The sequence below is a fragment of the Puntigrus tetrazona genome, chromosome 5 (genome assembly GCF_018831695.1).
Source record: "Puntigrus tetrazona isolate hp1 chromosome 5, ASM1883169v1, whole genome shotgun sequence".
NCBI lineage: Eukaryota > Metazoa > Chordata > Actinopteri > Cypriniformes > Cyprinidae > Puntigrus > Puntigrus tetrazona.
In genome coordinates, this window is record NC_056703.1 from 30977669 (window position 1) to 30991968 (window position 14300).

The 14300-nt window shown below is 37.9% G+C and overlaps 1 protein-coding gene across 1 annotated transcript in view; it reads right to left on the minus strand.

Annotated features, from left to right (window-relative positions):
- Positions 1-924: 924 nt before the first annotated feature.
- mcc (MCC regulator of WNT signaling pathway) overlaps positions 925-14300 on the minus strand; it is a 73997-nt gene continuing 60621 nt past the window's right edge. The window contains 6 exon segments of the mRNA XM_043238956.1: positions 925-2049; positions 3007-3129; positions 3857-3945; positions 6814-7026; positions 8305-8539; positions 12160-12334. Of these exon segments, the coding sequence (XP_043094891.1) occupies positions 1869-2049; positions 3007-3129; positions 3857-3945; positions 6814-7026; positions 8305-8539; positions 12160-12334 (1016 nt within the window). The 3' untranslated portion in view covers positions 925-1868.

Genomic DNA, 14300 nt, shown 5'->3' on the forward strand with positions numbered 1-14300 from the left:
AATAACTCTCTCAAAGCAGGAATACATGTGGGATGAAAGTTCAAAAGTTCAAATGACTGGAGCCGTCAGCGTCAAGAGTTGCATTTATTTCTTTATTATATAAACAAATACATTCTGTATTAAAATAAAACAAAACGATCGCAAAGATTTGATTCATAAACAGATCTGTGCAAATTAAACCCTTTATAGTTTCTCCAGCCCATCGTCTCCGGATCTTGGTTCATTCCTTCACTTTCTGATCATGAAGATGCCGATGTATTTTAGTATTAGATGCTTGAAGTAGCGTGGAGCTGGAGCGTGTAAACCGTGGCAGGATCGTATAAAAGCGCTGGAACTTGGCAGGAGAGCGGGAGAAAGAAGAAGGCAATGTGGTGAATCCGGTCCAGCAGACTGTGGGAAAGTGCTTCTGTCCTTCAGGACGACGTCCAACCTGCTGCTTTCTGGGAGATTTCATTCAGTCCTCGTCAATAAACAACCATCCTGTCACCAGACTCTTCAGGAAATACTTCAGTTCTATGCACTTTCATTTAGCTTATTTTTTTTAATTTTTCTTACATTTTGTATTTCCATGTAGTTTTAATTAGTGCTGTAAAACAATAAATCACATCCTAAATCAGTTTTTTTTTTCACAGTGTGTTGTTTATATTTATTGTACATGTATGTATGTATATATATATATATATATATATATATATATATATATATACACATACATATATATACACACACACATATATATATATATATATATATACACACACACACATATATATATATATATATAAAGAAAAATGTTTACATATTAAATATATTTATCTGTAATATAAATACATCTAAATACAAAACGCATACTGTATGTGTGTGTATTCATAACATTATTTGTTTGACAGCACTAATTTGTCTTTATTTTTCCCACCGCTTTGAGACGCTACATTAAGTTTCAGATCAGAGCATGTTATTCTAAGGAAAGAAATCTTTTCTTCAAGTCTTAACTGCGATTAACTCAACGGTTCATTCAAAACACCTCAACTTAATAAAAACGGCCCAGATTTCGATGATAAATGGGTAACGCTTTACAATTAACGTTTCATTTGTTACTTCCCACAAGAGAAAGCCATGTAATAAATGACAGTAAATACTAGTGTGTCTGAACCATGCTCTAGATATAGATATATATGAGAGTATTTACAACACTGTAGTATTATCTCCAGTCAAATGATGAATAAATCCTGGAGTATCTTTTAGTGCTGCAGTATAACAGTACTAGTACAGTACTGGGTAATTAGTTAATGAGTCATTTGTTTATATTACTACAGTTGTTATAATACCACAGCAATTATAGAATTACTGCAAACAAATTAATTCAGGTTTTTTAGTCCTAAAACACTTCACTAAAATATGGTTCTCCAGTATTTACTATAACTTTTTTCATACGGGATTTAGAAATCTCAGTTAAAATAAAGATTCAGCAATATTATAAAACCAAAGTCGTATTTTTATTAACTAATGTGAGCATAGATGAATAAATCTATTGTTCTTAGTTCAGAATAATCGGCCCTGATTCGTCGGTCATCTGTCTGACTCTGGATGATGTTTGGAGCCTGATGACAGGATGCTGGTCGGAGTCTTAACTAGTCCTGTGAGGCGGTTCAACGGAGGATGTGAGTTTAACCAGCAGACGAAGGAAACCTCCTTCTCATTTATTGCTCAGAACTCTATTTCTCTACGCTGTACGATTATGAAATATAACAGTTCGTCTCTTTAAGTCTGTGCCGCTGCCTGACCGGTAAGAGCGTAGAAACGGTGAACCCCATACTTAGAAATTGGAAAAACGTAGCGGTATAAAAGACGCCTGTCCCGGCCGAGGCTCAGAGCGAGGTTTCGTTGGCGTGCGGTCGAGACGTCTCCTCCTCCAGGAGAGCGTTGCGCTGCTTCAGCATCCTCACCTGCGTCTCGTGACGCTCCACCATCGCCATCATCTGAGACTCCAGCTTCTTCAGCTTGTTCTGGTGCTTCTTCTTGGCTTTCTCGTACGCCGCCACCAGATTACTGCAGAAACAGACAGGCAGCCGACTCAGACACACCGACCGCACCGAGCGCTACACCTCTAATCAACGTGTTGGATGGGGAAATTAAACAAGTATTAAACCGGCACAAAAAAAAAGTAAAACACACATTATATATTTATATATTATTAGAAAATGTATATTGGCAATTGCTAAAACTACACTAAAAAATGCAATAAAATAAAAAAATATTAGCCGTGGCAACTAACTGCAACAATTAAAAAATTATTATTATTATTACTATTATTATTACTAAGACTAATGGAGAAAAAATAATCAAATCTAAATAAAAGAAACATGATAAAGGCACAACATAAAAAAAAAAAAAAAAAATTATTATAAAAATAAATAAATAATATATATATATATATATATATATATATATATATATATATATATATATATATATATATATATGTGAAAAAAGAATCCAGTGTGTAAAAAAACAATAGAAATGTTGCCATGGCAACTAACTGAAACCATTTCTAAATTATTATTATTATTACTAAAACTAACTGAAATAAAAATAAATAAAATCTAAATAAATAAAAAGAACAAACACGATGAAGGCACAACATAAAATATATATATATATATATATTGTACATGAAAAAGAATCCAGTGTAAAAAAATAAAAAATAAAAATAGAAATGTTGCCATGGCAACTAACTGAGAGAAAAATAAATTTGACTCAACAATATTTAAAAAGTGAACATAAATGACAAGTGCATAACAATAAGTTTAAAAGAACAACATGAAAACAATCAATGCTTAAAACAAAGAAAATGTAAAAAAACAGCTGATTCTAAATTTAAGTAGTATAGCAGTTATAATAATAATAATAATAATAATAATACCCTAAAATAAAGCAAAAACACTGAAATAAAGCTGGTCCATGCATTACTGGGGATGACTCAGTGTGTTCCTGTGTGTCTGATACCTGTTTGCTCGTTTCAGGTCGTTCACGAACTCCGCCGACTGCTGATGTCTGACCTCACTGCTTTTAGTCAGCCTTTCTAACGCTGCCACCAGCTCCTGAACACGACCCTTCAGCTTCTTCTCTCTGCCCCACACACACACGCACACACACACACACACACACACACACACACACACACACACACACACACACACACACACACACACACACACACACACAGACACACACAGACACACACACACACACACACACACACACACACACACACACACACACACACACACACACACACACACACACACACACACACACACACACACACACACACAGACACACACACACGCACACACACACACACACACACACACACACACACACACACACACACACACACACACACACACACACACACACACACACACACACACACACACACACACACACACACAGACACAGACACACACACACAGACACACACACACAGACACACACACACACACAGACACAGACACACAGACACAGACACACAGACACACAGACACAGATGTTGTAGATTTAAGTTGATTAAACTTAATATTTACTGAATGAAAAGCAATACTTTTATTTTGTAAAATAAGTAAAAAATAGTACAAACTTTACTAAAATGATTAACTGGGACATTATTTAAAAAGACATTATTTTAGCTGAAGTATCTGTATCAATACTGAGGGTCCTCGTCAGTTTCTAAGATTATACAATTATAGGTGGGCTTTTAGCCCCGTTGTACCCCACTGCTATAAAGATTACTTCCTCATCATTAACTAGGACGCTCATTAAAAGGGCGGGTTAAGAGTCCTTTAAGAGTAATGACCTCCTGAGGGCGCTGGTGAGCTCCGCCGCGAGGTCGCTGTCGTTCAGACTCCTCAGGTCAGAGAGACTGATCGCCGGGGAATCAGAGTCCTGGAAACACACACACACACACACACACACACACACACACACACACACACACACACACACACACACAGTCACCGGTTACACCTTCATGCTCCTAAACGAGCATCAATCCTGTTTTCACATCCAGAGGGATTCCTTATTACAGACAAATGTCAAAAACCATCACAACCGAGAGCTTAATGAAACACAACCAAATATCATGAGCGCATTTTTTATCATGAGTGTATTTAACTGAAATTAGTACCGAAAGTACTCTAACGAAACAAAAATATTAAAAAGAAAAAAATAAATATTGTATGCGAACTTAAATATGGAAAATCCTAGAAACATCAGAGGCAGCCGTGGCAAACAATCCTAAAAAATAAACAAATAATTAAATATTACATAACAACAAATAAGTGACAAATACATAAAAATAAATATTGCAAAAAAAAAAAAAAATGCAACAAAATCATTTGAATTTAAGATAAAACTTTTAAAATTACTATTAATTTAAACAAAGTGCAAACTGTTAATATTAAAATAAAAAGATAATTCAAAATATTTCCCTAAAGAAAATAGGACCTCATAAATTCAGGTTTTCAGAGACTGAGAATCCTGTTTCTTCAAAGACACACACACACACACACACACACACACACACACACACACACACACACACACACACACACACACACACACACACACACACACACACACACACACACACACACACACACACACACACACACACACACACACACACACACACACACACACACACACACACACACACACACACACACACACACACACACACACACACACACACACACACACACACACACACAGCATTGTAGATCTATTGAAACTAAATTGTAGAAATCTTGATTTTAAGTTGTTTTGGTTTATTTTTAAATCATAAGTCATCCTGATCCATAAGACGTGTTGGTTTCACTCTAGTCCTTCTAATGTAATAAAACCATTTGAATGAATGAATATTTCATGTGCATTTATTCACATGATAATCATAAATGTTTTATCACGACGGTGATAATGTAACCGTGTTCCTGAAGCTTCTAGCAACACCAAGGTTATAGGTTTGATTTCCAGCGAAAGCATCAACGGACAAAACTGCATTTTCTTCTTTACTGCAAGCAGCTTTGAATAAAAGCACTTGTTAAATATATGAACATAAGAATAAAATAACTGTGATTTCCTGGCCCTAATAAATAAAGAGAGTTATGTGTACAGTAGAACGCTGCGCTAGCAATGTCAAGGTCACAGGTTTGATGAGGCGCTCTGGGATCTGCAGAGACTGTAAGAGAACGTCACGTGTAACACAGAAGAGATGCCCTCGAAGCACACGGACCAGAACAGAGCACAGCAATCGATACGGACTCAGAGACAGACAAGATACTCCTCAATAATTCACATGAGCTGCTGCTGGAGACGAGCACAGACGGACGGAAGGACGGACAAACAGATGGAGAAACAGATGAAGAGACGGACAGAAGGACGGACGGACAGATAGACAGATGGACAGATCGACGGACGGACAGATGGAGAAACAGATGAAGAGACGGACAGACAGACAGAAGGACGGATAGATGGACAGACAAAACAGTAGGACGGACAGACAGATAGACGAATAGGAATGGACAGATTGACAGAACGATAGACAGAAAAATGGATAGACAGACTGACAGAAGGACGGGCAGACAGATACATGAATGGACAGATTGACAGAACGATAGACTGACGGACAAACAGATGGAGAAACAGATGAAGAGACGGACAGACAGACGGACAGAAGGATGGGCAGACAGATGGACAGATTGATGGACATACAGATAGACAGAAGGACGGACAGACAGTAGGAAGGACAGACAGATGGACATACTGATAGTAGGAAGGACAAATGGACAGACAGAAGGATGGGCAGACAGATGGACAGATTGACAAAAGGATGGACAGACAGATGGACAGACTGACAAAAGGATGGACAGATTGATGGACGAACAGATGGACAGAAGGATGGACAGACAGACAGACAGACAGACAGACAGACAGACAGAAGGACGGACAGACAGTAGGAAGGACAGACAGATGGACATACTGATAGTAGGAAGGACAAATGGACAGACAGAAGGATGGGCAGACAGATGGACAGACTGACAAAAGGATGGACAGATTGATGGACGAACAGATGGACAGAAGGACGGACAGACAGACAGACAGACAGAAGGACGGACAGACAGTAGGAAGGACAAATGGACAGACAGAAAGATGGACAGATTGACAAAAAGATGGACAGACAGATGGACAGATTGATGGACGAACAGATGGACAGAAGGATGGACAGACAGACAGACAGAAGGACGGACTGACAGTAGGAAGGACAAATGGACAGACAGAAGGATGGGCAGATAGATGGACAGAAGGACAGACAGACAGATGGACAGACAGAAGGACGGACAGACAGAAGGACGGACAGACAGATGGACAGACTGACAGTAGGAAGGACAAATGGACAGACAGAAGGATGGGCAGACAGATGGACAGAAGGACGGACAGACAGATGGACAGACAGAAGGACGGACAGACAGAAGGACAGACAGACAGATGGACAGACTGACAGTAGGAAGGACAAATGGACAGACAGAAGGATGGGCAGATAGATGGACAGAAGGACAGACAGACAGATGGACAGACAGAAGGACGGACAGACAGAAGGACAGACAGACAGATGGACAGACTGACAGTAGGAAGGACAAATGGACAGACAGAAGGATGGGCAGATAGATGGACAGAAGGACGGACAGACAGATGGACAGACTGACAGTAAGAAGGACGGACAGACTGACTGAGAGAGACATGTATGTCCAGTACCTTGACGCTCTTGTCTTTGGCTCCAGCACTGCTGCAGGTGGAGGTGAGTGACCGGCGTCTCTGCTCCTGATGCTCCTCCACCTCAGACTTCAGATGCTCGATGTGCACCAGATACGCCTGCTCCTGAGCCTCCCTCGTGCTCAGCTTCAGCTCCAGAGCTTTCTTCTCCTTCTCCAGCAAATACAGCTGAGCCTTCAGCTCCGCCATCTCCTCCTGAACACACACACACACACACACATCCGTGACCTACAGATACGCTTCACACACACACTCATCAAACCCTGACCTTATGTTTGATGCATTTGAAGTTTGAAGTTTAATGCATTCTTATGATGTTGTATTGACTTATTATCAATACGAACATGAGAAAAACTCTACTGCAGGTTTTGCATAATGGGCGTTTCCGAGGTGATGAAGAGAATCCCTGTCACTGACCACTACAGTAAATATTCTCTGGTGGTGGAGTGACCTGCCCAACTCAACCAGAGCAACTTCAACACATCTCTTCTATCTTTATCTGACCCCCCTAGCATTCTATTCTTCATTAAAAAACACTTGACAAAACAACAGCTTCTCTATTACTTTTTGTCTTCTATTCGTTTTCTTTTTATATTACACATTTAACAAAAAGCAAAAACATTTTTTCTTGCTCTACTGTTTTCAATAATTCAATGATAGAAATGGTAAATTAAAATGTAACATTTTAAATACATTAAAATAGAGCACTGGTGAAATATGAAATACAGAGAAATATGAAAAAAAAAAAATTATTACATTAAAATAAATTATTTTAAATTAATACAAATAGATCAAATAAATAAAAAAGTTTAAAAAGATATGAATAAGATATTTTTGAAATGACATTTTAATTATTTAAAATAATAAAGCGAAACAAAAAATATTTAGTATTTTACCTAAAAAGGATCAAAATGGAACAGAATTGTGAAATAGTCTGAAAGCGCACAGGAACCGTATTTTCACAGTAATCTCTGGAGGTCATTTCCTCCTTCCAAACCAAAGCGCTTTGGTTCACAGCAACAAACTCCAGCTCGGACACTAGAGGAATAAGTGGTCTTTCATTTTTTTTAATATTTTATTGGCGTTAGTACAGTAATGTTAGTAAAGTAATGTCTTAAGTAATAAACATTTTTTAGGGTTTTAGTTCAAAATAATACGCAGTTCTCAGTGTATCTGAACGATTAATGAAAGATCACGTGACGGCCATTTAAAATTATTTAAATATTTCACAATTTTTACTGTATTTTTGATCAAAAAAATACAGACTTAGTGAGCATTTGCCACAAATCCAACATCAGACTGTGAATCATGAACTAAGTCTAAGAGTCTTCCATCTTTATTTGACTGACCCTCTAACGTTTTATTGTAATTCTATAAAAAAATAATATTAATTTAATAACTGCTTATTTCATAAACACACACACACAACTTCTAATCTGAGCTTGCCCTGCTCTTTTCAGAGGGAGAGAGCACCTTCATGGCCATGAGCTCCTGCATGAGCACGGCGTTCTCCAGGTCCAGTCTCTGCGAGTCTCCTCGGGGTTTGACGTCGTAGCTCAGCGGGTCGATGTGGACGCTCTCCAGCTCCAGCATGGTCAGTTTGACGGCCGCCCGGTCGTTCTTCAGCTGCTGCACGTAGTCCTTCAGACGCTGCTCGTCGTCTTTAGAGAAGTCCGTGTCACAGCTGCTGGCCGTCGAGCTGGTGGTGCTGCAGGCACACGATCCACACAAACATTCACATTATTAATATTTCATCTTTTAGGAGATTTATTATGTGCACACATATATATATACATACATACACACGCACACACAGTATATATTTAGAAAATATTTACATGTATAATTTATATTATAGGCACAAATCATTTTACAGCAGTTATTTATCCCATTCACATATTTTACAGACTACTAATACTAATTGTAATTATTGTTATTACAATAAATAATTAATAAATAATTCTACACATGATAAAATATTCAATTATAAAATAAATGTTATTAATCGTATTATAACTAATTTATTAAAATAAAAATTCATCATCATAACTATCAATACTATTATACAAATATATATATATATATATATATATATATATATATATAATCATCTTTATGATGTTGTTTCTATAAATAAACCTAAAATTACTATAAAATTACTATAATTTTGCATAGTATTATAATATATTTAAGAACATAGTTATTACATATTTGACAATAAATGTTTGAATTCTAATTTCATTTGAATTTTTTAAATAATTATATTGTACAAAAAATTATTGCTGTTGCTGAATAACACATTTATAATTATATTTGATAATTATATTTAATAATAATAGTAGTAGCATTTATTATTAAGGAAAAATAATTATTTATTGTACAACAACAAATATTTGCAAATATTTAAATATATCAATAAGAATAACTACTTCTTTACAATTAAAGTGTATAACTGTTTTAATAACAATAATAGTTGTTATTATTATTATTATTATTATGAATATTATTTATTAAAGCAGGGCTCTTCATGTAAGAGACTAACAGTTTTTTGGTTGATCTGGTGAGAAGAGTGTGACTCCAGCGCTCACACAATCATGATGAAGCGTGAAGACGCCTCCAAATCAATCTCCCTCCCTCAATTAACAAAGACCCTAATTACTCTGACAATCCCAATTACCTCCCTCGACACAGAAACACTGCTGACACACACACACACACACACACACTCTCTCTCTCTTCTAATCTTCAGGTCTGTCAGTCATCATCAACTCAACAAGCACGGGTCTAACAGTGATGAACATCAGCAACAGAAATATTCAGAATGGTTTAGACGCTTCAGTGAGCAGGATGACAACAACGAACCCCGGAAACTCAACACCTGTCTCATTAAAACACAATAAAGGCTGAAGAACAGCAGCAAACGCAGGAGATGAGCTGAGCTTCAGAGAAAGAGGAGAAAAAAAATCAATGTGTGGTTATTTGAGAAGCTGCAGTGATCCTGAAACTCCATCCATTCACTGCAGGATCATCATCAGAAAAACTCACCCGCCTCACACACACACACACACACACACACAGACACACACACACACACACACACACAGACACACAGACACACACACACACACACACAGACACACACACACACACACACACACACACACACACACACACACACACACACACACACACACACACACACACACACACACACACACACACACACACACACACACACACACACACACACACACACACACACACAGACACACACACACACACACACACACACACACACACACACAGACACACACAGACACACACACACACACACACACACACACACACACACACACACACAGACACACACACAGACGCACACACACACACACACACACACACACACACACACACACACACACACACACACACACACACACACACACACACACACACACACACACACACACACACACACACACACACAGACAGACACACACACACACACACACACAGAGACAGACAGCCAGACAGACACACACACACACACACACACACACACACACACAGACAGACACACACACACACAGACGCACACACACACACACACACACAGACACACACACACACAGACACACAGACGCACACACACAGGCACACACACAGACGCTCACACACAAACACACACACACACACACACACACACACACACACACAGACGCACACACAAACACAGACACACACACACAGACAGACAGAGACACACACACACACACACACACACACACACACACACACACACAGGTGTCCACTAATCGCTATGAACAAACCATTAACTACAACTTTCTAATTAATATTTAGTATATTTTATGGATGCATGGTCGTGAAGAATATGTGCTTCATCAGTACTAATAAAAAGCAACTAACAACTAGTTAATATTGTGAGAACTGGTCTCAACTAGAGAGTTACTATTTTTCTTGTAAATGTGTAAATGACCCTGAAGATTTCATTTAGATCAGCAGCTGATATTCATGTAGTTTTACTAATAAACCAGTAATCTGTCGGCACTGGAAATAAACACAAATGATTTCAGGAATTCATAAAAAGCAGGAGTATAATGGTTAATAATGAGCAGCTGCTGAAGCCTGACGACTTACACGAGACATCCTCCTGCTGTGTGTGTGTGTGTGTGTGTGTGTGTGTGTGTGTGTGTGTGTGTGTGTGCCAGGAAGTGAGATGTCTGTCTGTCATCGCTGCTGTATAAAATACATATTTAGCGCATTACAGTATATGAGAAACCTTCAGCATGCAAGCGTCTTACGATCCTCCTCACAGATCAAGCTGAAGTTATCAGCCACGCAGGTTAGGAACAACATGAATGAGGATAAATTATTATGCGCACGCACGTGTGTGTGTGTGTGTGTGTGTGTGTGTGACTGACAGCTGCAGGTGATTGGATGGATGTTTGTGCAGCAGTGAATCTCAATGAAAGCTCATGGGAAACCACACACACACACACACACACACACACACACACACACACACACTTGCAGCAGCAGCAGCGTGGATGAGAGTGTGTTGTCATGGGCAACCACTGGACCAGAACCACGTAGAGACAGATGAAAAACAGAGCAGCAGAATCACTCACAGCCTTTCCTGAATCACTCATTTTTAGTAAATATCTGAACTAATTTATTAGCACATCTTTTCAGTGAACATCTGTTGTGACTGTGTGTGTGTATATATATATATATATGTGTGTGTGTGTGTGTGTGTGTATACTGTATTGCTTGTTTGCTTTTATTTCTACAACACATTTAAACACAACCTGAAGCTGCAAAACAGTCAACTAAACAGCAAAAATGATGCAATTCAATTGCATTATTATATTATTATTATAAATAACACACACACACACAATATTAGGCATTTTGATATTCCTTCCATGCACATTTTTTCAATTGTAGCCACATCGATCCTAATAACTACTATTAATTTAGTAATTAATTATTTAGTAACTGTCCATGAATGCTGAAAGTGAAAATCTCCTTACGTTCAGGTGTGCAGAATTATTAAGCATGTTTTTTTTTACTGTTGAAACGAGTCAAAAAGCACAGGCCGAGAGGTCAGACTTGCAGAAAGTGCAAAGGTAAGGCATTTAAGAATAACACGCTGAAGTGCTGTAAAATAAAATTTTGGATGCACGATTTTTCTTTCTTCACAGGCTTCATGGACAGATAAGGAGCAGCATTGATCTTCCAGAATCTTGCAGTAAGTTTGAAACTCATTTTTAAGCTCATTTTTAGGTACGTGAGGTGAGATCTGACCTGGTGTGGCTGTTGGACGAGAGGCTCTCCCAGGGCTGGACGCTGACCGCAAACGCCGCTCCGCAGCTGCCGTCCAGACGAGTCAGGAGATCTTTAGCGGCGATCTCCGCCGTCTTCCTGCTGTCGTGAGCTTTCTTCAGGATCTGAGAGATGCTCTCCTCACCCGCCTGCTCTCCTGCCGTCATCAAACAGAGTTCACGTACCGCACCGAAGCCATCCACAAATAAAATCACATCATCTTGATGCCAGCTTGGTTAGGATCAGATTTGGCTGAGATGAGAAATATATGAGCGTGCAAAAAAAATCTAAATATTGAGAAAATCACCTTTAAAGTTGTCCAAATGAATTACTACTTGATTTACTTGCGTTAGGAAACGTACAAAATATCTTTAATTAATATACTAATGATTTATTATATTGTTGGCTACTGCCACAAATATATTATTTTTGTAAAAAATATAATAATTTTACAGGGTACTATTATTGTAAAAATGTTAATAAGCGATTAGATTGTTGAAGGTTTATGAATTCAACCGATTAAACACGCTTTTTAATAAATTACAACTAAAGTGGATCATTAAAACAGAATCCTGATGAGTTTTAATAAAAAAAAAAATCACCTTTAAAGTTGTAAATGCATTTCTTACTAATTACTACCTGATTTACTTACGTTAGGAAATATCTTTACTTAATATACTAATGATTTAATATATAGTTGGCTACTGCCACAAATATATTATTTTGGTCATTTCTCTGCAGAGTTGGAGAAACCTTTCCCACCGAGGCGTGTTTTATTAACCGCAAACACGATTTGAAATTAAAACGCCGCGCTTTGTGATGAACTCACACGTTTCCAAACTCTTTCCAAAAGCAATTAGAACTGATTTTTGTAAATAAATGAGTGTGAGCGCTGAACGGCGTGGATCTGGACATGCCTTACTGAATCACTGATTTACATGCATGCGTTCAGAGAGAAACTAATTACACTAATAACTCATGAGCCGCTAATGAAAGCAGGATATTAAAAGACGCTCAAAGCTCCTGAGGAGATATATAGTGCTTTATACAATTCTCAAAATCATTTTATAATTTAATAAGAAGCCTGCGTGTTCTGTGCTAAAGAGATATACTGTGTAATACTAAATATGATACAACAGATGAAATAGCACCAATAATACTGATATTATTTTTATAAATGAACGTTACACATGTTTTCCACGTTCGAACAGTAAAAAAAATGAATTGTTAAATTTTCATTTCATTACATTTCAGTTCAACTGCTCACGTTTTATGCCATGCTTTCATTTCATTACGGTTTTTAAATAAACATAATAATACATTTGCATTAAATTCTATGAAAAAAAAAACATGCAACAAAACTTTTTATAGAATACTAAAGAATACTTATAATATATACAGTGGCAAGAAAAAGTATGTGAACCTTTTGGAATTTCATGGTTTTCTGAATAAATTTGTCATAAAATTTTATCTGATCTTCATCTAATTCATTGGTATTGACAAACACAATGTGTCTAAAAGTAATAACACAAAAAAATTCCGATCTGTCTTGTCTTTATTGAACACAATCATTCAACATTCAAAATGGCAGTGGAAAAAGTAAGTGAAACGTTAGAATTAATAACTGGTTGACCCCCCCCTGGCAGCAATAACCTCATCCAGGCACTTCCTGTAGCTGTGGATCAGACCTGCACATCGCTAAGGAGGAATTTTAGGCCATTCTTCCTGGCAGAACTGCTTTAGCTCTGTCATATTCTTTGGACGTCTCATGTGTATGGCCCTCTTCAAGTCAATCCATAGCATCTCTATTGGGTTGAGGTCTGGGCTCTGACTTGGCCACTCCAAAAGGCAGATTTAGTTTTTCTGAAGCCATTCTGTTGTGGGCTTGCTCCGGTGTTTTGGGTCGTTGTCCTGTTGCATCACCCACTTTCTACACAGTTTCAGCTGATGTACAGACATTCTCACATTATCCTGAAGAATTGTCTGATATACTTGGGAATTCATCTTCCCCTCAATGATTGCAAGCTGGCCAGGCCCTGATGCAGCAAAGCAGGCCCAAATCATGATGCTTTCTCCACCATACTTTACAGATGGGATGATGTTTTCATGACGATATGCCATGC